At 36.9% G+C, this 25409-nt stretch overlaps 1 protein-coding gene across 4 annotated transcripts in view; it reads left to right on the plus strand.

Annotated features, from left to right (window-relative positions):
• Positions 1-25059, plus strand: part of MCTP1 (multiple C2 and transmembrane domain containing 1) — a 493160-nt gene extending 468101 nt beyond the window's left edge. For all 4 annotated transcript variants that reach the window (XM_081053522.1, XM_081053523.1, XM_081053524.1 and 1 more), the window contains 4 exons: positions 10522-10631; positions 13183-13292; positions 22053-22150; positions 23037-25059. In XM_081053522.1, the coding sequence (XP_080909648.1) occupies positions 10522-10631; positions 13183-13292; positions 22053-22150; positions 23037-23108 (390 nt within the window). In that variant the 3' untranslated portion in view covers positions 23109-25059. The remainder of the gene's footprint in view (positions 1-10521; positions 10632-13182; positions 13293-22052; positions 22151-23036) is intronic.
• Positions 25060-25409: the final 350 nt, after the last annotated feature.

Raw genomic sequence — 25409 nt, forward strand, 5'->3', positions numbered from 1 at the left:
AGGAAAAAGAGAGAAAATAAGACAAAGAAAGAAATTAGGCAAAAAAGGAAAATGTTACTCTTTGGGAAGAAAGAAAATTAGTGGGCAGAGGGAAACATTTATTTAATATCTGCTAATGTGCCAGTTGCTTTATGTACACGAATTCATTGTGTTCCCACATCAACACTATCAGGTGGCCGTTACCTTCATCTTATTGATGGGGAAACTGTTCAGTAACTTGCACAAGATCACACAGCTCTGTAACGTACAACAGGATTCAAGCCCACAACATCCCTCTGCCTGATTAGGGCCAGCGCAGGGAAGTGCATCATAGCCTCAATCCATGCCCATCCTACTTTTATTTTAAACGCAGATGTATAAATCACTAGTTCTGAAGCACGTGTTTTATCCTGGTAAACCAATGGCCATCCCCAGTGAAAGAATTTGAGATGTTTTTCAAATGGATTCCCAAGTGTTTCTTGCCTGTTCCCACCCTCTTCTTCCCCTCCCCCAATAAACTGAAAGACAGACCTTGATCCACATGACTAATAACAGTCTTGCTGTCAGCTCTAGAAAGGGGGCCTTTGGAGTTTCCTTCCAGGTTGACCTCAGAATAAGCCTGTTTTAGTATGATTTAGTCTGCAGTAAGGAAAGGGTTTAGGGGATCGGCCCACCCCATATATCAGCAGCCTCCCATCGAGCACAAAGTTGCTATTCAGGTATGTGCTCCATATGGCACCAATAGAGAAAGATGGCGTTGGTCCCTCCAAATTTGCCAGTCCCAACATCACCTCTGTTTTGTCCAATTTCATTGAGGAGTCCTATTATCTTCTGAAGGGGGACACTTGAGACTCTTGTCCTTGATTTTCTACACTATGCCAGGGTCTGAGAATGGTAGGTGAGGTTTTTTATGCAATTGATAGGGAAATTGTGGGAGAAGAGCCCCAAATGGTAGAGCAAATCGTTTTTTTCCTAATGCTAATTTCCTGTGTTTGGTTGATTCAAGTCAGGCCATTAACACAACTTTGACATTGCTTTCTCCTTGACCTGTTCTTAAGAATTTTCTCTATCCCCAAACATCTTGCTCTCAGAACACTGAAAACTTACAGCAAACAAACAAATCATGGAAATTAAAGAGCAATAAAACTGTTGTTGGCTTCATACAAAAAAATATTATCCAGTATTTAAATGGCGATTATTTCCAGAAACTTGGCAATTGTAACCATACAAATGATGAAATTGATTCCAGTCACAGTCCATCTTTGTTTGGAAAGGAAATACCAGTAGTGTTTGAAAAATGGATTATTAAAGACCTTGCTCTGCTGAAGGTGGCTCATATGTTCTATTTGCTAACACAGCATCTTGTTGGGGAAAAAGAAATAAGGGCAGCTTTTCCCTACCCCAGATTATTTTCACTACAGATCTTTAGAGCAGGAAATAAAAAACAGCTAATGGTTCATGGGGCATGTGGAATTAGTTTAAACAGAGCCGAGCCCTCGTCCTGCTGACCGCCTCCTCTTTCCTGTGCTGTTTTGTCTATGCTTGGCCTTAGAATATGTCAACAAATCTCTTTTAAGCTCAGATGGGAAGAAAGGATGGTGATTCTCTCTCTTTCTGTATGGGAGTAATTTACAACAGATGTGCTGTTTTAGAAAGGTACAAGTTTGTCTTGTAAAATATTTGTAAAGAAAAATAGCCTCCGGATTTCACTAAGTAATCCTTACTTGGTTTTGGAGATGTCACAAAGAGCATTGTTTTTATAATACTAATATGATTCTTCTCTCTCACAATTTGATTATAACTCAAGATTAGTTTTTGGGAAGAGCCAAGTTTCAATCTCTAAAACAATGTAGTGAAGAAATACCATATGTGACTTGATGGCTTTTTGACAGTGACCTGAAAGGAGCCCAATTTCAGTCATGAGATGTTGGTTAGAGTCCCAGGAACTCTTTTTACCTCGTAATGAGATCTTAACGATTCCCAACCACAGTGTCCTTATCGGTAAAATGGAGGAGCCACCTGCCTGTATAATCCAAGTGGGAAGATAAATGAAAAATGCTTTATAAACCACAAAGTCCTATACAAAGGTAAATGGGCAAAATGATTAGTTTCATAGCAAATCTGCTCAAGAAAAAAATCTTTGAGGGTTTCACACCTTCATGTATATATGCCTTTTCGTATGTATAGTATTAATAAAAAGGAGTCCTTTTTTTTATTATTAAAAACTGCACCAGTGGGTAGATTAGCAACGAAGCAGTGCTGTTTAAAATTAAATAATAAAGTCTAGCCCTGATTCAGCCACGGGGCTTGTTGAAGAACAAATTGCTGGTTCTAATGGGAACTTTTACCTGCATGGAACTTCCATTTAAAAAACCCCATGATAAAAAGGTGTGTGCCTTACATGAGTAATACTAGCATCGGCTTATGGGGAACGTATAACTGTCGGTGGGGAGGATACTTGAAAACAGGAGCTCTCTGCTCGTTTTTCAAATCCCGTATCTCACACGAGAAAGATGTGACTGGAGGCCACCAAAGAAGAGAGTTGAGATTAGGGTAGAAGTTTGAGATGGAATGTTAGGCAACTGGTCTGCAGTTCCATCATGTAGGGAATGAGAATAATACTTATAACCCTTGTGTGACTGTCGTAAGGATCATGTAAAATGACACATGTAAGATAACCTATAATGGTATTCGATGACAAAGAAATTATACAAACGTCAAATAATATTCCTGACATATACCACAAATAAGGGAGAAAATTCTGTCATCTTTGTTAAGATTTAATAGCATTTAGCATTGAAAAGTTTTATAGTATTTCCTCTCTCACTCTCTTCAAATTGTTAATATTAATGACTACCAGGAATTCAGCACTTCCTGTGTTTCAGACATTTGTGATAAATGCTTTAAATGGATTAAAGTTCTTTAATTCTATAACCATCACACACGTAGGTTCCATTATTACTCCCATTTCACAGATAAAGATAAGTAAATTGCTCAAAATCATATAGCTAACGAAATTACAATGTAGAGATTTGAACCACACTCAGCAATAGAGCCAGTCACAAATCTAGTCATCTTCTAAATAAGATTGTAGTTGTCTAGAAAAAAGTCTCAGTCTTCCCTGAACTCTCACCTGCCCTCTCAGCTCTGCATTTGAACTCCAACCATATTTTAAAAAATACATTTGAAAACAAAACAAATGATTTTTCAAAAGAAGTTTTTAAACACGCACACAACTTGTTCAATAGAAGTTGGGATAATGAAAGACTAGCCTACCGTTTGCTATTTGGATTCAGAAACAAGCTGGGTGCCTGTGTTCCCTATCGTCACTCAAGCTCCAACTGCTGAAACCATAGGAGCAGGAGAAATGCTACCCTCCAGGTTTCAGAGGGGTCTGAGGGACAGCGGTTGTCACATAGCCCTTGTTCTCTTCTCTGTAAAGTGGCTAATGGGTGACCAGAAGGGATTTTAGGACACACCTTAGTTAACCTTTTTCTTTTTTTTAAATGAGGTCTAAGGACAGGTAGTGATTTGTCCCTGGCCGCCTTAATCCTGACTGTGCTTTCACATTTTCAAAACCTTTCCACAGTCTGCTCATTTTGACATTATAGAAAACCCTGTGAAGCGTACAACTTCTTATCTCAGCACTCGTCCTGTCCTGGGTGAAAAGTATCCTTTGTCACTTATTTTCCTCTCTGCTTACTTGGGAACAGCAGCCTTACAGCTTCTGTCATGGCTTCTATCAAGGTTAGCCTGGAGCCAGGCCTACTCGCCCTTTCACTTGGGAGTCCTTCTGAAAGCAGAACTTCTCACGGGACCAAAGCTGAGATGGGATAATCTATAAAGCCACTCTCTAGAAAATGCACTTCCTGCCTGCTGGCGAGGAGATTAAGTCAAAGGTTTTGATATTGATATATAGTCCTAATCTTTTAAGAGCTTTCAAGTACTAACAGGACAGTTAAAAGGAGTTTTCTTAAATCATTAGGAAGAGGGAGATTTGCAAGTCCCTTAGGGCCGACTTGATGAGCGGGTTTGAGTAGCAAGAAATTTGGCTCCAGGGAACCTTACTCTCCCCCCTATCCCCTCCAGAACAGGTATGGTCTGCATCCATGGGTGCTTTCTGTAAGATTGATTTGCATTTAATGAAAATGAAACATTTTATGGACAGCCTTTCACAAATAGTAATTATTTTTTGCTTAATTAGAAGTTAACATGGTTAGTTAACAGGTTAACAGGTTTTGTTTTTGCCTTGACTTTATGCCATTTTTGTTTCTCATCCAAAGATGTTTTCCTTCCCTTCTCATATTCACCCCCAAGCCCTAAGTCTCCTCCTCCTCCTCCAGTTCCTAGGAGCTCTCTACTGCAAGTTCTCCTCCCTCCTTCCCTCTGCCTTCTCCTCCGCTCCCTCTCTCACTATTTCCCCCTCCTATTGTCTCTCTCTTTTCTCTCTTTTTCCTTCCATTCTTTCCTGGTTTTCAGCATAACCCTTTCCAGTGCGAGCTGCCATTTAAAAAACCCTTATCGTTCTCATTGCCTAGCTCAGGAGACAATTTTCTCCAAATTTTTGTTTCTTTACAATCACCTTTAAAGTTACATGCAAAACACGTAACATTCAACTAACAGGTCAAGGTGCAACTCATGTGATTAAAAATTGCATTATTGGAAATGAATACAGAAAAGCACAGGGCTACCTTGCAACAGGAGGAAACAAAAAATTAAGACCAGGTAAATGCTCATTCTGCAAAAAACATGTGCAGAATCAGCGGAAAGGAAAAAAGATCTCAATGTAACATTATAAAGAATCTACCATCATTTTCTAAAATGAAATCTGACAAGTTAACACTATGACATCTGGGGCAAAACTAAACATGCATGAAAGGTTTCATATACTTGGGAATTCTAATATTTCAAAATTTTGTTTTTAACAAGCAAAAATAGATAAAATAATTAGAATTCTTTTAATACGGAATTGTATCCATAATTTTATTACTAAGATGTATCCATTATTTTATTACTAAGAATACTAATTATAGACAGTTTATTTGTACCAGGCATTGTACTAAGAGCGCTACATGTCTTATTTTAGTCCTTTTTATTACCCTGAAATGTAGATGTTTTTGAGAACTGTTTCATAAGAGAAAATATACTGTTTTAAATGGTGTTCATCTGTCCTCTTAATCTGAAATGTATCTCAGAATCCTTTAATGTCTCAATGGAGGGTTCCTACTTTTAAGGTGAATATTAGGAAAAGAGCCAAGGCACCAAGTAACCTGGGTAAGATTTGATACAAGAACTGAGTAAGACACTGAGATAAGATTCAGTAGTCAGGGGTCTCTGTGAGTTGTCTGAGTTGTTCTCTGTGAGAATTTCAGTATTCTAGAATTTGAGTACTCTAAATTTCAGGCCGAAACATAGTTTTCTGTATCTGAAAGAGAAGGCATATTGGCACGGAGAAAAAATTTCATCACTCCGTGTGCCTTTATTTAATTTATACTTCTTTACAAATATATTCTCCATAGGTAAGAAGTACAGATCTGAGAGGAAGTCTGTTTTGCAGGGCATTTTACTGAATGAACTAAAAAAGTTGTGCACCAAAACTATATTTAGCATAAAAAATAAATCACCCGAAACATAAACATATTCCAAACACAGTTGTACATTTTGTACTATGTGAGGCTCTATTTGCTCACAGAAGAGCTATAATCAAGAGTAAACTATAACCATTGTGTCTCCTAGCAAATACCAATCTTTCATCGCTCACCTTTTGCCAGAGGTTACACAGCAAGACTTTCAAGCAAAAGCAAAATTATGATCCAGATTAGCTCTTTGAGGTGGCAAATGTGAAGGCGTCCTCCAGGAAACAATAAGTAAGGTGAACATATGCCCTGGTTTGCTGGGGCAGTTCCCTTTTATGCTCGTCCTAGTGTAAGATTTAATAGCCCCCCCCCCACCACCACCACACACATATACACACCTTGTACTCTTAAGACAATCTCACCCCAGAAAGAAATTGAAATAACATTTATTTTAATTAGTATTTCAAATAAACATATTTTACATACCTGCTGTGATCAATACAACACAGGTGTTCAACAGACTCATTTTCTATGATGTCAAAAGGAGTACAAGGACCACTTTGGCAGGGCCCCTAAATAGAATTAATGACCGTGGCAGGATGCAGCTGGACACACGAGGAACCCAGCTCCCCAAGACACAGCCTGACACTTATCACTTGGCCTCTCACTCTCATTCCGAACTGAATAAAGGAAGGAGGGCACTTATCATTTTGGTTTGAAAGTCAATAAACAGGATTCTCCAAATATGTAAGGCTCTCCTATTGATTCTTTAGGTCTTTAGATTTTCCTAAATCTCTCAAAGCCAGGAAGTAGACAGTTCTTTGTTAAAAAAAAAAAAAAAAATCTAGTTAACTTTCTGTTGTGATGTGATAGTAAAGTGGGTGAATATAAAATAATCACTGTATTTCAAGTTTGCAGTTATTGATGTTTTATGGACTATTTAAAATATAATAACAAGATTTTTAAAAATTATAGAGAATGATTAGAAAAAGTTGTACAATATAAATCTCACGTGTTCTCAGATTTATAGTTATAGCTCTTTTTTATGGGTAATTTTTTTTTACATCTTCAAAAGAAACCTTAATAATGCATTAAAAAAAGAAAAAAAACAGTGTCACAACCAAGCCTTTGGATGATTAACTACCCTATGATATTTCTTTCATCCGAGCTGGTTTATAAAGGAAAGCAAAAACGACAATAAAAGAAATGTACCAATTTATTCTCTACTAATAAAGTATTGAACATTAGTGAAAAAAGTATGAAATATTGGAATGCAACACAGAGCAATTCCATTACCCATTGCAGTTTTGGGTCATATACTGTATATAAAGAGTAATTACTTCATTGGTTGGAGACCACAGTGGAGGAATACAGAATTTGATGAAAGAGATTTTAAAATAAAAATTTTATCCCAAAGTATTTGCTTTTCAAAACTTTGCCAACATTACAGGCCATCTTATTTTCTTTTTTGGTGGCAAGGGGTGACGAGTGTGGTGTGGGGTGAGTGTGCAGAAAAAAAAAAAAGTGAACAGATTTTTAAAACCCTTTAGCCAATAATCACACATTAGCACTTAGATTTTAAAGTAAAAATCTTTGTGGATGCCTTAAGTATCACATCTTATTCATGAAAGTCCTATATTTAATATTTGCAAACTGCATTACTGAAATTAAACTGGGTGGTTTCTAAGACATCTTTTACTTCCTACTTTTGAGTCAACTTTTCAGATTTCATTTCTTGCTGATCATGGTGTATATGAGTTTCTAAGTGTTTTCAAGTCTTCTTGTTTAGCTCACAGGGATTCTGGGTAGGAACTGAAAGCTTCCTGGGTAGAGTGGCAAGGTTACATGGTATATTATGGAGCTAACAGACTCTAGAGTTGGGCAGTCATAATCCTAATCTAACTAGGTCACTTTTTCAGAACCTCGGTTTCCTCTTCCCTAGAGTGCAGGAAAATACCTACATTGTAGGTGGTTGTGTGGATTGAATGAGCTATGTGAAAAGCACTTTATAGTGCTTAGTGAGTGTCTATTTGTATTCTGCTTTCTAAAAATAATTTAAGCTAGGTATAATAATGCAAAAATACATTAAGAAAAATAAACCACGTAAAATCATGCTCAGTGAGTACAATTCATTTCTTCTACTTATGTTCCTTTAATAATATGCTGGAGTATCTGATTATGAAAGTAAAACACATTAATTGCAAAGAATTTGAATATTACAGCAAGGTAGGAAAAAGATAAACTCCCATTACATTTAACATTTTGACACATTCCCTTCACCTTTTTTCCAGCCTACCCATTAAAAAACAAAAGGTTAGGATTATACTCTATATCATATTTACTTCCTGCTGTTTAAATTTCTATTACATCATAAGCATTTTCATTAAATATTCTCTTTAAACAATATTTTGTGATTTCATAAGTCTATAAATTATGTACCATAATGTTAGTGATTTATCTTTTAAATTTATAACTTTTGACATAAGTTTTTATTTTATGTAACTCTTGCATCAGTTATTTTATTTTGTGATTTCCTTTGCTGTTTGTACCCTTAGAAACTTCTTTGATATTCCAAGGTCAGATACCTATGTTTTCTTTTGTTTTTATAATTCACTTTTAGCTCTTTACTTTTTAATTAATCTGGTATGTACTTGGTGTTATCTATTTGAGGTAGATTTGGGCTATCTCAAGTAGATTTGAATCTATTAAAGTATGATTTATCATAATTTTCCCCAAAGAGTTAACACAATTACCCAGTAGCATAATACTTCCTTCTGTATGATGGTGGTTTATCATATACCAATCTCTCTTTAAATGCTCATCTTTCATATTTTAATTACTTAAATGTCTGGTATGATAGGTGCCTTGTCATTATTTCTTTTACAAAAATTTCTTGGTTGTACTCATTTATTCCTCCAAACATTTTAAAAACACTTTATCAAATTCTCCCCATTTTACTCCAAACACATTAGGATTTGCTTGAAATTACTTTTAACCTATATGTTTAGTTGGAAAAAAAACCCACAATAGATTCTGTTAATATTCAATGTCCTAGTGCAGAAACACAGTATTTCTATTTGCTTTATATAGATTGCTGTACATTTCTTGTTTAGGTTATGCCTAAGTATTTTATATATTTCATTGCTATTATAAAGGAAATATTTTTCACATCATAATTTCAAACTGGTAAGACATTATTGTCAGTGAACTCTGAGAATAACCAGCATGCTTCAATCCAGCTTGATTTATTCTGAGAACATTTTACCTTATAGACATAAATGAATTTGGCTGGTGCTTGAGAGAACACTGAAGACCATGGAGAGGATTAGAGCAGACCAACTTCATAATTATGAAAGGCACAGGAAGGAGCCACTGGTCATCCATTTTATTCTAAAGTGTAAAAGTGCATAGGTGAAATTAATGTGTTTTGTTGATTACTGGGGAAGGAAAAAAGACAAGAAATGAATGCACCCATGTCTAATGACAAGGACAACTTTTGAAGATAGTGGGGTCTCCAAGAGTATGCAATTTTTCCTTATACTTTGAGCCTTATGTATCTCATCTACCTCATTATCTGACAGTCCATTTTGGCATAAGCAAGATGAATAATGTAGGCAATATCTCCCACGGGAATTAAATTGTAAATGAAGGCTCTAAGAAACTGGTACCTAAAGATCATGTTATAAAACTGGCTTCCATGTCCTCAATCCCACTGTACCCTATTGTCCTTGGAGGCTGCACACATACCTGTCATCCGGATGCTTGTCCTTGGTTTCCAACGTGGCAGGATGCCAGCCTTAGCCAAGTATTCACAGTGCAAAGTGCTTTAGACTCTTCTGAAATGAAAGTCAGTATGTAAATGTGCAACATGACGACATTATTATTCTAGCTTCCTGGCTGCTTTAGCAAGCACTGACTGCCACATGAGGTCTCAAGTGTTCTGGCACAGTGCACAACTGTTCAAAAGAAGTTAAAGTAATGAAATTGGATCTACATTTCCATAGCTATTCAAGCTGGCATGGAGGAATGCAGTCATGGAATCGGGGTTGGATGGTCTCCACCAAACAGCCTAGGCAAGTGCCTGTGATGCCAGGCTACTAAGCAGAATTTTCAGTCGTGAAAGGCCACCACTATTTCTTCCTCTGGGACTAAAATTACAAAATGTGCACACTTACCCCAGGCTCACACTATTCCCTGGGTGCTTTATGCTCAGACCCCATCCACCTGTTCCCTGGAGCACACCAAGTTTGCTGAAGTCCAGCACAAGTTTTAACATGAACTAAGTACAAAGGGGGGGAAATGTTTAGAGAACCCTGACTAATATATCATATGCAACTGGATTATGAAGTTTGTGACTGTTACTTGAAAGAGGGGGGCCAGGCTTACTGTGTATCTCATCTATCTGAAGTACCACCTAGGAAGTGTCCACTTAACGGATTACAGTTGACCTTGTCTTTTTTTTTTTTTTTTTCAGTTTTCATTGCTCACAGATTCTCCCATTTGCACCTAGCTTTCTCTGCTGTTGAAGTATCTGGAGAGAAGACCACACTTACGTGTGTGGATGGTGGGGTCAAAAAACTGGTTCTGCTAAGTAGCGAGTCATGGTGGATCCAGGGTCAGCGCAGATTCCAGGCTTGGTCATTCTGAGACATGACCACCTTTACACCTCACCTTCCCACGCCCTCCTGGCTGAAATATTTCTGTTCATAGGGGAAGGAGCAACAGAATCCAAGTCTCCTGCTTTACGGCCACTTTTATACTAGCACAGGTCCAAGACACTGGCTACCCTTCCTCCTCCGCCTCTTTTTCTCTCCTAAAAATCTCATGGGCTCCCTGTGTCCATTTATGTATATGCAGACATAAAGTTAAGTTTAATGTAAGAGAGGGACAATTCAACGAATTCAAGCACCAAAGAATAAATACCATTACTCATACAGAACCTCTCTCCCTTTTTATTACATTTTAGGACAGTGAAAAAAAGGGATTTATGAATAAAATCTATGCTATCCAGGAGGTATGTGTCAGTGTCCAGAACATCCTAGATGAAGTGGCTTCCTTTGGCGAAAGGATAAAAAAGTAAGTGATGCTGACATGTGTGTCTTGGCTTTCTGCGGGACAGTGTCCATTTGTTTCTCAGAGGGTGAAATACCACATTCTTTTTGGCAGGGGATACTCCTTCTGGGTGATCTATTGCTCGGTTTCATCATTATTTGCTTTGTTCCTGCCAGTCTTTGGTTTTTATGAAATTTCTGTCAATTTCATTCCTGAAATTTAGAACATATTGCTTGGAAAGAAGTCATAGTTGTAACTTTGAAGAAATAACACCGTCCTAAATTTTAGCACATTTTCACAGTGAAAGACTTTGTTTTTCACAGAATATGAAATTGTGGTAGAAAAAAAAAAAAACACCAAGCAAAATTAGAATTTCAGGTAATCAAGACACACCTACATTTTATTATTGGTTGTTACATTTTCATCGCGTTACTCTAAAATTTTAAAAAATAGTATTATACATAGCATCCTGCAAAAAGTCTTTCAACTTTGTATAAATAGCTGCGATCATAATTATATGATAAAATAAAGGCTTTGTCATTTGAAAAAAAGCACAGATTTTTTTATAATTTTCTAAAAAAGAATCCCCTTTCCTTAATTTTTTTTAAATAAGAAAATATAGCTTCATTGCGATCTAATGTAAACTTAAGAATCATACCTTCTTAATTTCATTGGTGTTTTACTTCAAATAATTTCATTTACTAATCCATTTTTAAAAACAACTGTTTAATTACAAAAATAGTGAAGTGATTTAAAACCATTGATTATTAAGTAAAAATATACAAAGGCCCCATACTACTAAACTGTAAAAATACATGATTGCTAAATGGTCCATTCACAAAGGGGGGGATGTACATCCAGAAAAGCATATATTTTCCTAGTTTTATGTACCTATTCATTGTTTATTTTTCAAAACCAAAAGTTATGGGGCATACACAGAATTTGAGAGGACTAAATTATTTAAAATAAAGGTTTGAGTCATTCACCTGGTACCTTTCATGTTTCGAGGGATAATGCATCTTATTTTGTATACGTTTTTGTTTAATGCATTTCCACATACACGGAGATGCTGGGTTTGCACTTTTGCTTGTAGTATTAGACAGAACCACCTCCCTTCACTCAATGTGCCTGTAAGCAACATTCAGTCTCAGACTTCTAAAAACTGAGTCCCCCATCTTCTTCTTTCTTCTTCTCCATGGTTTTTCTATTTCTAAGAATGTTCCCCTCTTCTCCACACCCTATTCACTGAAGCACAGCATGAAGTCCTAAATGGAGCATTTCCCTATTGAGTGTTGCCCTTTCTCTGAGGTGCAACTGTGTGTTGATACCTGACGACCTTTGATACCAGAGGACCTTGCGTCAGCTCTGAGGTCAGGCTAGTGAATGCCTGAGGGGAAAGGGCTTCTTTGTAACTCGGGGTGGTGGGAGACCTCAGAACAGGTGCTTGGCTGGAAAACATCATGGCCTGATGGAGCATATGACCAGATCCTGGCTGTAGATCGTCCTGGGGAAAACTGGGTTATGTAGAACTTTCCACAGGTAGGGACAGAGATATAGAAATGTGGCATAAGACCTAGTGAGTCTTGCAGGAGCCATCTTTTCTGCTATAGAATCTTCTGAATACTAAAAAAGAAATTCCCCTGGGGTCACATGGGAAAAAATTCACCTATCTAGGAAGCAGATTCAGAAGCAACCTTTAAGTACAAAGTGAAAATCCTTTATAATTTTATCTTGTTACTAATCATTCCAGAACTTTCTTGAATGGCATCTTTTTTGGGGAAAGATCATATTCAAAATTTAGATGCAGTAATGCATTGTGGAAATAGAAAAGGGCAGTTTTTTACCCCCTGACATTTGCTACACTGGTAAGGATTCTTTGACATTTATCCTTCCAAAAGGAGAAAGAACACAGGGAACCCTTTAGTGAGGCTGCCCAGAAGGGGGCTTTTCTGAGCAAAGAGCCAGTGCCCTCGCACATGGAATGGAGTGATGGATGGCATTGAGCTGGGCCACAGCAAAGAAGCAGACCCTCAGCCTTCTGTTCTCTCCATAAGCAGCAGAAGCAAGGCAAGCACAGGTGTCAGGAAGGGAAGGAAGGCATGATCCTTCACCTGGCAGCAGTTACAAGGCACTCATTCTGACCATGGGAAGACAAAGACAGAGAAGCCAGACCCTAAGAATTACTGAAAACCAGACAACCAGATTGATCCAACTTTGGCTCTTTTCACTAAAAAAAAAAAGAAGAAAAAAAATTTTTTAGGAAACATTTGACCTAGAGAAAGATTCAAAAAGCAAGCCATATGCCACAAAGCTAAGGAATAACTTCTGTGCTATGCGCTGAGGCACAGTGTAGGAAAAAAAATCTCTTAACAATCATCCTTTATGGGATCGAAAACTGCCCTGAACGAACCCCACCCCAAGTGAACATAACATACATTACCAGGAAATTAGAAGAAATAAAAAACACTAACATTTACACATTATGTACAATTTCACATTTTCCTGATGTGTCCTTGGAGCCTTTCTAACTTCCTTGTAAGAATACCAGATTGCTGATGTGTTAATTTCTCTTCAGTACTTTCAACTGGACCGTCCCATTCTTAAGCTGGCTGGCCATCGTGGCCCTCTGTCTATTCATAGTCATCCTGTACTTCATTCCACTGAGATACATTGTCCTGGCCTGGGGTAAGTAAAGCTTTTTTTTCCTTTTTGCTTTTTAAAACACTGTCTTAGCTGCTAAGAACAAACTATTTTTAAGGGATGAGTTATACTGTCAGTAGTTCTCTATATTTATGGTCATGAAGCCACTCCATGATGAAAAGAGACAGGTTGGTTAAAAATCACAACTGTATAAAGATTTAGGTCTACCTGCAAAATGCATTTTTCTTATCTGCCACCATAGGCTCCATCATACTATAAACATGTAGTTGTACAGATTCTTCATATATCAAAGTGTAGCTCTGTCTAGATATCACTTTGATTTATTTTTAGCACTTAGACGTAAACAGAGGCATTTCGATCCATACGGTGCATTTAGGACAATACGCTTTTGTGCTATGGTGCTTTATCTTGTGGAAATCTCTGTAAGCAGGTACCATATATGGCCGCCTGTTTCAGAGGTCACCTTTAGGATGCGGGAAAAGGGGCCCTGGCATTGACAGGCTGCTTAGGAACAAGAAACCTGCTTTATGTGTGTGAACCAAGAATGCTTCTGCAAAAGCCTACTTTAAATTTAGGTGCTATTATGAGTTCCTAATTTTTAATGCAATTATGCTGCAAGCCAAGAGTTTCCACGTCCCCAGACCCTGTTTAGGTGGTAGTGTCAGCAGCAGTCTTCATAGTTTCGGGTTTTTTCCCCCTCATTGGACAAAATTCTTGGTTTAGAAAATTAATTTGTCACTCTCCAAGATTGATTAACATATAAAACTACAACATTGATGATAATATATAAACAAGACTGGGTAGAAGGAGAATTCTCTATTTGCCCCCAACCTGCATATACCTAAGACAGCCAAACCTGTATAAAATGCAGAGGACCAAAATGGGTCTTAACTCCAGACAGCGTGCTTACACTGAAAGCAAAAAAGATCAAAGAGAAGGTTTTGTTCTTTTCCTTTTAAGGCTTTTAAGGAAATATGTTGGAAAAATATGTATGAAAAGATGTCTGAAGTCTCAAAGCCCTCCAGTTTTAAGATTCCTATCTCCCTATTCTTTTTGGTCTATCTTGTCATAACCTTTATTTCTTGGGTAGGGAGGGGAAGGTGGGAAGAATGGTGATTATTTTTTCCTACCTTAATTTGTATAGTTGAAAATAGTTTCAACTAAGACATTGCTTTATACTAGGGAAGAGGCATTTTCCACCATGTTCTTGTTTCCCTAGTTTATGTTCAAGCCCTCGTCTTTCATTCTTTCCTCTGATATTTAAAACAGATGCTGTTTTATTGAAGGAATTAATAGGTGTGGCAGTTTATTACCTCTAACCTACCTAAGGTCAGACCTGCCATCTCAGTTGTGATAGGTGGTGAACCTCTAGTTTCCTTTCCCCAGATTCACAGAAACTGAAGCCCATGGCAGACATCTGTCTATATAATTGGCGTGGCCTCACTGGGTGTCTTAAATGTAATTTTTAGTTATGTTTTGGGCTTGTTTCACTGAATGAAAGAGCAGGTGACTTTAATGGTAGGTAAATGCTGAAATATTCACCAGAAATTTAAGATGGGTCTCACATGGAACCACAGGGCTCAAAATCATGATTGCGTAAGAAAATTATTCTGCTGAACTCCCTGAAGAGCCAAGATTGTCTAGTTTATGGCCCAGTATTTACCAGTCTATTCATCTCATATAAAGCTGTTTATGTATTTTTATGTGTCTTTGCTTGGTAATTTAAGTGCAACATATTAAAAGAATAGACTTATACCATTGAAATTCTACGTTACACAATAGAATATGTAGAAAAGATACTTTGTTTTGTACGTTATTTTGACATTTCTATCTCATTAAGTTATTTGTTTGTACAAGAGCTCCAATTTCACCTACATTTGCCCTTACCCATATTCACCCTTCAGGTGTTACACAGGATTAACTGTTGAATAATTTAGTATGGGTAGATATTGCTCATCTCTAAAGGTTCTTGGCTGTTCTCATACAAGAAGTCATCCAAGTAAGTCAATCACGGCAGTATCTTTTGCAAGCATTAAAATGTAAATTTCTTATAATTCAAAAAGAAAATTGGTTTCGAAAAAATCTCAATTCCAGAGCTGGAGAAATGGCAACAATTTTTTTTCTTGTGATTATTAAGAACCTTTAAGATTTAATCTCTCAGCAACTTTCAAATATGCAACCCAGTATTAGTAACAGTCACAATGCTGTTCGTTATATCCCCATGACTTATTTGAAAACTGGAAATTTGTACCTCCTGACCCCCTTCACTTACTACCCACCTCCTTCTCTATAAGAGCTTGTTTTTTGTTTCTTCGATTCTACATATAAGTGAGATTGTATGGTATTTGTTTTTCTCTGACTCATTTCACTTAGTTGCAAATGGCAAGATTTCATTCTATTTTTATGGCTGACTAACATTCCATTATACATATATCTTACATTTTCTTTATCCATTCATCCATTGGTGTACACTTTATTTTCACATCTTGGTTACTGTAAATAATGCTGAATGAACATGTGCATGTACCTATTTTTTGAAGTTAGTGTTTTCATTTTCTTCAGAAGTGGAATTGCTTGATGATATGATAGTTCTGTTTTTAATTTTTTAAGGAACCTCCATACTATTTTCCATAGTGGCTGTACCAATTTACATTCCCGCCAACAGTGCAAAGATTCCCTTTTCTCCACATCCTCACCAACACTTATTTCTTGTCTTTTCAATCAATAGCTATTCTAACAGGTGTGAGGTGATATCTCGTTGTAGTTTTGATTTGCATTTCCCTGATGATTAGTAATGGTGAGTATATTTTTTGTACCCATTGGTCATCTGTACATCTTCTTTGGAAAAATGTCTGTGCAGATCCTCTGTCCGTTTTTTAATTGGATTGTCTGGGGTTTTTTGCTATTGAGTTGTACGAGTTCTTTATATATTTTTGTATTGTAAGATACATCTGTAAATATTTTCTCCCATTCAATAGGCTGATTTTTCATTTTGTTTATAGGTTCCTTTGCTTGCAGAAGCACTTTCGTTTGATATAGACACTTGTTTATTTTTGCTCTTGTTGCCTTTGCTTTTGGTGTCAAATTCAAAAAATCATTGCAAAGACTGATGACAAGGAGCTTACCGCCTATATTTTCTTCTAAGAGTTTTATGGTTTCAGGTCTTAACATTCAAGTCTATAATCCATTTTCAGTTGCTTTATGTATATGGTGTAGGACAGAAATACAGTTTCATACCATTTATTGAAGACAGTGTCCTTTCCCAGTTGTATATTCTTGGCTTTAGGATTAGCAAATGAATCTCTTCCACAAAGTCTCGGTGCTTGTCAAACGGTTGCTTCTGTGCTGGGCCCTGGGCTGAGTGAGTCTGACTGACTACTTTAAGAGCCCTTTCTCAGTTCTATGGTCCGTTGGGTTTTCTGAACCCAAGCCCCAGTAGTTTTCAAAGCCTGGTATTTTGGGGGCTTGTGTCTCAGGTGCAGGTCTTAAAAGTCAGGGTGCCTAATGTGGGGTATGACCACTGCTCCTCAGGAAGAAGCTCCGAGTTTGTGTTTCCTCCCTATTGTGGATCACTGTGCCAGGAGTGAGGTTTATGGATGGAGAGAATGCATCTCAGCCTTTCCACCAACTTCGATGTGGTTTTCTCATTTGCTTGGTGTGAAGGAATTGCTCAGCTTGTTTTCAGAATTTTTCTTAGCAGAAATTGTTCCAAGTGTAGTTACAGATGCGGTGTGTCCATGAGAAGAGGTGAGTTCAGGATATTCCCCCATCACTATCTTGAACTGCCTCCTCGAGGTAAATCCAGATGTAAAAGCTCCCCTCGGGGACATACTGGTGCTCTGGAGTACAGCAGAGAGCGTGAAGATGCTGCCAACGGGCTGGCTCAAGTCAGAGTGATAGTATAGATGTGGTGCCTGGCGGGAAAGAAAAAAAAAAGATACTCACCAGCTGTAACAAGATGGAATAACTCAAAAAGACAGTACCTGGCCATCACCTCCCTGGAGAGCACCCCAGCAGGCCTCTGAATGTGTGTCAGAGCAGAGGCCTGCCCCTCATGCTCCAAGACAAGCAAATGAGCCTCTTCCATACACAGACTGTGTGCCCCTAAATAGGCTGCTTCTGTGCTGGGCCCTGGGGCCGGTGCATACAAGTGCATGGACCTTCAGGAGTTATTTTTCAGATTGCTATAGTCTTGTAGGTCTCATGGCTATGTGCCCCATTGGGCTTCAAAGCTAAATGTTTTAAGAAAAATAGACCAATGGAACATAATTGTAAGCCCAGAAATAAAACCAAGCACATATGGCAACTAATATTTGACAAGGAAGCCAAGAATATTGAATGGGGGCTAAGACAAGGATACTTAATGGAGAAAAGACAGTGACTTCAATAAATGATGCTGGAAAAATTGGATAATCATAGGTAGAAAAACAAAACTTGACCCCTGTCTTACACCACTCACAAAAAATAGCTCCAAGTGGATTACAAGACTTAAACATTAGAGCAGAAACCATGAAACTCCTAGAAGAGAACATAGTAAAATAAACTCCTTGACATGAGTCTTGGTAATGATTTTTTGGAAATAACAACTACAGCAAAAGCCAACAAAATAAAAAAGTCAAGTGGGACTACATCAAACTAAGAAGCTTCTGAACAGCACAAGAAACTATCAACAAAGTGAAAAGACAACCTGTGGAATATGAAGAAATGTTTGCAAACCATACATCTGGTAAGGAGTTAGTATCTAAAATATAAAAAGAACTCCTACAACTCAATAGCAAAAAAATAATTCAATTAAAAAATGAGCAAAGGACCTTAATAGACATTTTTCCAAAGCAATATAAATGGCCAACAGGTACATGAAAATATACTCAACATCACTAGACATTAGGGAGATGCAAATTCAAACCACAATGACATAGGACTTTACATCATTTAGTATGGCTATTGTCAAACTGACAAATAAATACTGGAGTGGATATGAAGATGAGGGAACTCTTGTGCACTGTTGGTGGGAATGTAAATTGGTGCAGCTACTATGGAAAACAGTATGGAGGGTCTTCAAAAAATTTGAAAAATTGAGCTACCCTATGATCCAACAAATTCCACTTCTAGGAATATATCCAAAAAAATGAAAACCCTAACTTGAAAATATATCTGCCCCCTCCCATCTTCATGGCATAATTATTTACAACAGCCAAGAAATGCAAACAACCTAAGTATCTATCAATGGATGAATAAAGTTGTGGTGTGTGTGTATGACACTTAGGGGTGTGTGTGTGTGTGTATATATATATATATCGCACACAATTTAGGTTGTCTATCAACAAATCAGAGGATTTTATTGTTTTTGTGGCTGAAGAATATTCCACTGTGTGTGTGTGTGTGTGTATATATATATATATATATACACACACACTATATATATACACAAACAATGGAATATCTAAGTTGTGTGTATATATATATACACACACTATATATAGAGTGTATATATATATAGTGTATATATACACACACAACTTAGACTATCTATATCTACCTACCTATCTATCTATACACACATATATACACACAATGGAATATTCTTCGGCCATAAAAACAATAAAATCCTCCCATTTGTGACAATATGGCTGGACCTTGAAGATATTATATGAAGTGCAATAAGTGAGCTAGAAAGACAAATACAAAAAAGGACTTCCAGTCAAGATGGCAGTGTAGGTAAACCTGTACTTGCCTCCTCCCATGACCACATCAAAATTACAACTAAATTATAGAACAACCAACATTGAAAACCACCTGATGTCTAGCTGAACATAACTCCTGTAACTACGGATATAAAGAAGAAGTCACAATGAGACTGGTAGGAGGGGCAGAAATATGGAATGGACAGGTCCATACCTGGCTTCCTAGCCTGGGCCACTAGTGCCAGGAAGGAGTCCCCATAACATCTGGCAGTGAAAAACGGTGGAGATTGCCTCTGAGTGAGATGGAGGGCCACTAGAGATGTAGGCAGTAAACCCTTGGTAAAATTTTTTGGATGTTGCCTCAGGTAAGGGAAACAGAAGAAAAAACAAATAGGGACTACATCAAACTAAAGAGTTTTCGCAGTGCAAAGAAAACCAACAAAATGAAAAGAAAACCTACCAGATAGGAGAAGATATTCAGCAATGATGTATCTGATAAGGGGTTATATCCAAAATATGTGAGGAACTCCTACAACTTAACACACAAAAAAACAAACCATCTGATTAAAAAAAATGGATCAAGGATCCGAATAAACATTTCTCCAAACAGGACATAGAGATGGCCAATCCACATGAAAAGATACTCGGCATCACTAATCACCAGGGAAATGCAAATAAAAATCACAATGAGATATCATTTTGATCAGCCTATAGAACGGCTATCATCAATAAATCAACAAACATCAAGTGATGGCCAGGATGTGGAGAAAAGGGAACCCTTGTGCACTGTTGATAGCATTGTAAATTGATGCAGCCACTGTGGAAAACAGTGTTCTCAAAAACTTAAAAATGGAATTACTGGGTCATGTGGTAGTTCTACTTCTGGGTATTTACTAAAAGAAATCCAAAACACTAATTCAGAAAGATATATGCACCCCTATTTTCACTGCAGCACTATTTACAATACCCAAGATATGGAAGCAACCTAAGTGTCCCCGGATATATGAATCGATAAAGATGTAGTGTGTGTGTGAGTGTGTGTGGAATATTACTTGCCCATAAAACAATGAAATCTTGCCATTTGCGACAACATGGATAGATCTAGAGGGTATTATGCTAAGTGAAATAAGTCAGGCAGAGAAAGACAAATGCCATGTGATTTCATTTATAGGTGGAATCTAAAGGGTAAAATAAACAAACAAAATAGAAACAAATTCACAAATACATAGAACAAACAGATTGATGGTTGCCAGTTGTGGGGGTTGGAGGATGGGTGAAAACGGGAAAGGGATTAAGAAGCACAAATTGGCAGTTATTAAAATAGTCAAGGGGCTATAAATACAGCACAGGGAATACAGTCATTAATAATGTAATAACGATATATGGTGTCAGGTGGTACTAGACTCAGCGTTGTGACCACTTTGTAAGTTATATAAATGTCTAGTCACTATGTTGTACACCTACAAACTAATACAAGTAGTACAACTGTAATTGAAAGAAATTAAAAAGCCCACAAAAAAAAAAAAAGCAAACACCAAACTCATAGAAAAAGAGATCAGATTTGTGGTTTCCAGGGATAAAATGGACGGGTTGGGGGGGGGGGCAAAGGAGGGATTGGAGAAAGGTGGCCAGAGTTTACAAACCCAGTTACAAGATAAATAAGTACTAGGGATGCAATGTACAAATGATGACTGTAGTTAACACAGTTGCTAATATATATAGGAAAGTTAAGAGAATCGATCCTCAGAGTTCTCATCCTAAGAAGAAATCTTTTTCTTTCCTTTTTATTGTATCTATGAGATGATATACGTTAACTAAACCTATTGTGGTAACCATTTCACAATATATGTAAATCAAACAAAATGCCGTATACCTTAAACTTATATATAGTGAAGAATGTCAATTATTTCTCAATAAGAATGAAGAAAAAAGCTAGATGTTTTTGGGGCTCATCACAAGTACAAGTCTTAAAAGTTGGGCATACCTGATATAGAGTTCAAAGCCTAGGGAGAAGCCGTGGATTAGGAGCTCCCTCTACACTGTGGGTTGCTGTGATGGAGTTGGGGTTTATTGCGAGAGTGTGCCCCAACCTTCTCCTACCTGCTTCAATGTGGGCCTTCTCTTATTCACCTGATACAGCGTTTCCTCAAAAATAAGACCTACCCCCAAAATAAGCCCCAGTTAAGATAGTCAGCCAGACGGACGCATGTAGTACATTATGACGATGTTTCAGAAGATGACATGACTGTATTTGAATAAATGTAGATTGTTGTACATGAAAAAATAAGACATCCCCTGAAAATATGCCCTAATGCGTCTTTTGGAGCAAAAATTAATATAAGACCCGGTCTTATTTTTGGGGAAATACTGTATGTAGTCACTACTCAGCCAGTTTTTAGGATTTTTTCAGAGGAACATGTTACATAAGCATCTGTAGATTTGGTGTATTCATAAGAAGATGTCACTATTTTTTTATATCATTACCTTCAAAGCATTTTTGTTTTTGTTTTTTTTTTTTTAATTTAAAGCTAGTGGTGAATCCTTCCTCATTTCAGGTCATTTTGAGATAAAATGAAGGTCATGTGTCTTTTAAACATTTTGCTTGCATAACAGCAACACCTCACACACACACTGAAAAAAAAAAGTTTCTCTCTTGAAAAAGAGGAAAAAATAAATCAGACTTCTTGCCTTAAAACCCATACCAATCCAAAATGTAGGGTGACAAGTTTTATCCTAGATGGAACACTAAAGTAAAGCTTCTGACTACTGTTAACACTGAGGGGAATAGCAAGATAGTGCCATTGTTCATTCTTGCCAGGCGCTTTTTATTTCCCAAACACAAAGCCTTTTTTCTGCGAAGGAAGCCACTAAGGTAGAGAGGAACAACAGACCAGCCATTGAGTTGGGAAGGAGGAAGGAAGAAGGGAGAGAAGATAGGGAAGGATGAAGGGAGGAAACTGGGTTTATTGGTTCACTCAGCCGAGGCTAAAGGGCAGCTTAATCTAGATGTTCAAATCACTTCAATACGTTTGCCAGAAATGTTTTTCTGTAACTCCAAACTTTGGAGACTTCAATAATGTTTGATCTATCACTTTTTCAGGCATCAACAAATTTACGAAAAAGCTTCGGTGTCCCTATGCAATTGATAACAATGAACTACTTGACTTCCTTTCCAGAGTCCCTTCAGATGTACAAGTGGTATGTAGATTTCATTATCCTTACTACTATTTTAATGTAGTGTCGCATTGGTTAACTTTTACATCATTTTAATTTCAAAAGGTTTTAGAAGAGACAGGTAAAGTTAATAAAGCCTGTAGTCGATTTTGCCATTCAGTTTAGCGCAGTTGGAGTGCTAACCAAAAAGAGATTATGGAGAATGAGAGGTTGGTTCATCAAGAACCTACCAGAACTGTCAGGGACAATCCTCCTCAAGGGAGGAAATAGAAATATTAGATGATGCCAGCAAAATGTGCCTGTGGACATTTGAGAGACAAACTCTTCTTTGTATAATTTGCGTGAATTTAGTTAAAGATGCCTATGGGAGCAAGAGTGACAGCTTTTTGAAGACTGGGGCACATCTCAATCATTTGAGGTTACTCAATGCCATTAATCATTAGTGATTTTCAGAGTAAAATGAAACGTTTTTATCTAATTCTTGGAGCTGGTTACAGTGATACCTTTTTTCTTCGTTTCAGTTGAGTTTTTGATTTGGTATCAGACATGAGTGTGCTGCATGGAGATTAAGCCTATATTAAACAAACAAACAATTAACTACAAAGAACCATTATCTATCCCTGCAGGATAAATGGAGATGCTTTTGTTTTCAATGTCATGTCTTATGAACAGTGAAGACCCCAGCCTTACCAAAGTTCACATCAGGGCTCTCATATAGTTTCTGGCAGGATTTCCCTTCTTGCTCTTGCTGTATCATTCTATTGTTTTCTGCATCCCAGCTGCAGATCTCATGCAGCTTCCAGAGTGGGCACTTTTTTTTCCTGCAAGCAGTCTTTTATTCCTTTGCTTTTCCTTCCTTTGCCAGAAAGTGGCCACCTGACCAGTCTTTCTCTGAACTATGTTTAAACAGGTGCAATACCAAGAACTGAAACCAGATCCCTCTCACAGCCCATGTAAAAGGAAGAAAAACAATCTTGGCTAGCCAGCTCCCAGCACTAAGAAGACCAGCATCTGTTTGGGCAGATAAAAGAAAAAGCCTTCAAGCCTCAGAAGCATTTCCTTTCTTTCTGCTTTTTATTTATTTTGCCTTTTATGATTGAATTTGTAAATAGTGTACAAGGGCATATGTCTTTGAAAATATACTCCAATTGTACAGCATCAATTTGATAAAGGATTAGTTACTGCTGTGTGAAAGTCTTGTTAGCTGTGGATAATAATATAACACACTGGAACAACAAATGTAAGAATGGTAACACTGGGAGAACATACTTGTCTAATTACAAGTGGAAGAACCAGATTAGATTAAATGCTTAGCTATGCTCTGATTAAATCTACATAAAATGTAAATGTCCATTTGATTTTAAAGTGTTTTTTTAATGTGATCTTTTTACCTGAAAAGTAATCCATTACGGTTTTCTATGTTTTATACATTTCAAAAGGGAGGGGAGAATCCCAAAACATGAAATGAAACAGATGCATTTCAAGTTAACATAAATTCTGACTTCAGATCCCAACACTTATTCCTGAGCAAATTATTTAGATAGGACTAGGCAGATTTTAAGCTAATGAGTAAAAGTACATTCGCCCCCTCAAAAGAATCATCTACACTCTGAAATCCTACAAAGAAAACTTCAAAACCTTCTATCATTCCATTTAAAACCTCAAAATCTCTATAGGATTACACATAAATACTGCCAGGTTTATAAATGATTGTCTCTCTAAATTTTTATACCTACCACTACTTTAATTTGTACCAAGTGAGCAAATTAGCAAAATTTCAGTAGTCAAACATACTAGCAAATTAAATCCGTATTGCTTTTGGTGTCAGATTATACCTCTGTGTATCTAAAAATATTTAATAAAAAGTGTTCTCACAGAAAAAAGAGGTATGTGCTTTCTCATTAGCTTTAATGCATACTTTGATTTTTGTTATTAGTGTTAATTTTAATGTAGATGAGAATGCAGTGTAGTAAGTGATATGCCAGTGTTTCATTACATTCATGTATAGAAAAAAAAATCATTCTTGGTAATATGAATGCATGAAAACCTATTTTGTAAAATAAACTGTTTATGGGGAGGGGAAGTTTGCCTTTAAAAATGTTTCACTACTTACTGTAGAATCTATACTTAAAAATTGCATTCCCAAGACTCTCATGGTTGTTTTTGTACCTAACTCCCTGTTATATCAAGGGAGTATACCTCTGGAAAGAGAAATAATTTGATAAGAATGTCTTACTTCCCCTGACGGGGTAGGGGGACGAAGCTTGGTTGAAATTGCTATAGACAATGTTTTGCACTACTTTATTAATAATAGACTGGGATAGGGTGAAGGTGGGGGTTATTCTGGAAAAATGCAGAAAAACCAGAAGCAACAAATATATATTTCACTCAAAAAATTCTTTAAAAATAAATTTAATCTCATCAAAGCTGATTTTTAAAGTATTTTTATTTTAAAGCTATGTTGTTAAATACTATTTCTTATGATAGAACTATTTTGATCTGTTTATACACTATGGTTGAAAGAATGCCAATTAAATTCCCTTTCTACAGAAAGGCTTTGACCTCAATATGCTCTATTTAGTGCATCATGTTTCTAACGACATGCTTACATCTGCATATCATCACTGTTTGTTGCTAAGACATAATACTCCAAGAAGTTGATGTTACTACAGAAAGTTTACTGATAGGATAGTTTGTTTGAAATCATTTTTGATTACATCTTATGTGAGATTTATGTTCCATGATGACAGTGTCTACTCAAATGTCTACAAGCCTGATATTCTACAACCTCAGATGTACCTAGTAAATAGTAACCATTAACAGATGACTTGTTTCTGTTTGTTTCATTCTATGAAATTTCCAATGTTTAGTTCAATGATAATGTTGACTATACATTCACTGCATTAAATACAAAAAAAATCTTTTCTAAGTATAATCAGTACTCCTTTCTTTTTCTGGTGCTTGAGAGAAGAGTAATGGAGGATTGTGTGCATATTCTTATAAATGACACTTCACTTAGAGAAACTCATGTTTCGGTTGTCCAAACAAGATTTTCCCTAAAACCTTGACTGTTGTTAAAAAAACTCATACCTTCAGAGAGGTGAGCATCCAATTAGCTGACAGGAGAGAAAAAACTATCTTAAGACATGAAAGTAATATTCAGAAGACTCTTCATTGCTTTTAGAAACTACTTTCATAGGCTGAAAACAAGAGCCTGTGTCTAATATAATTTTTACCTATTTCTTTCCCCTCTGTGAGGGGTTTACAAAATTATTTAATTTTA

This window comes from Rhinolophus hipposideros (genome assembly GCF_964194185.1).
Source record: "Rhinolophus hipposideros genome assembly, chromosome: 7".
Taxonomy (NCBI): domain Eukaryota; kingdom Metazoa; phylum Chordata; class Mammalia; order Chiroptera; family Rhinolophidae; genus Rhinolophus; species Rhinolophus hipposideros.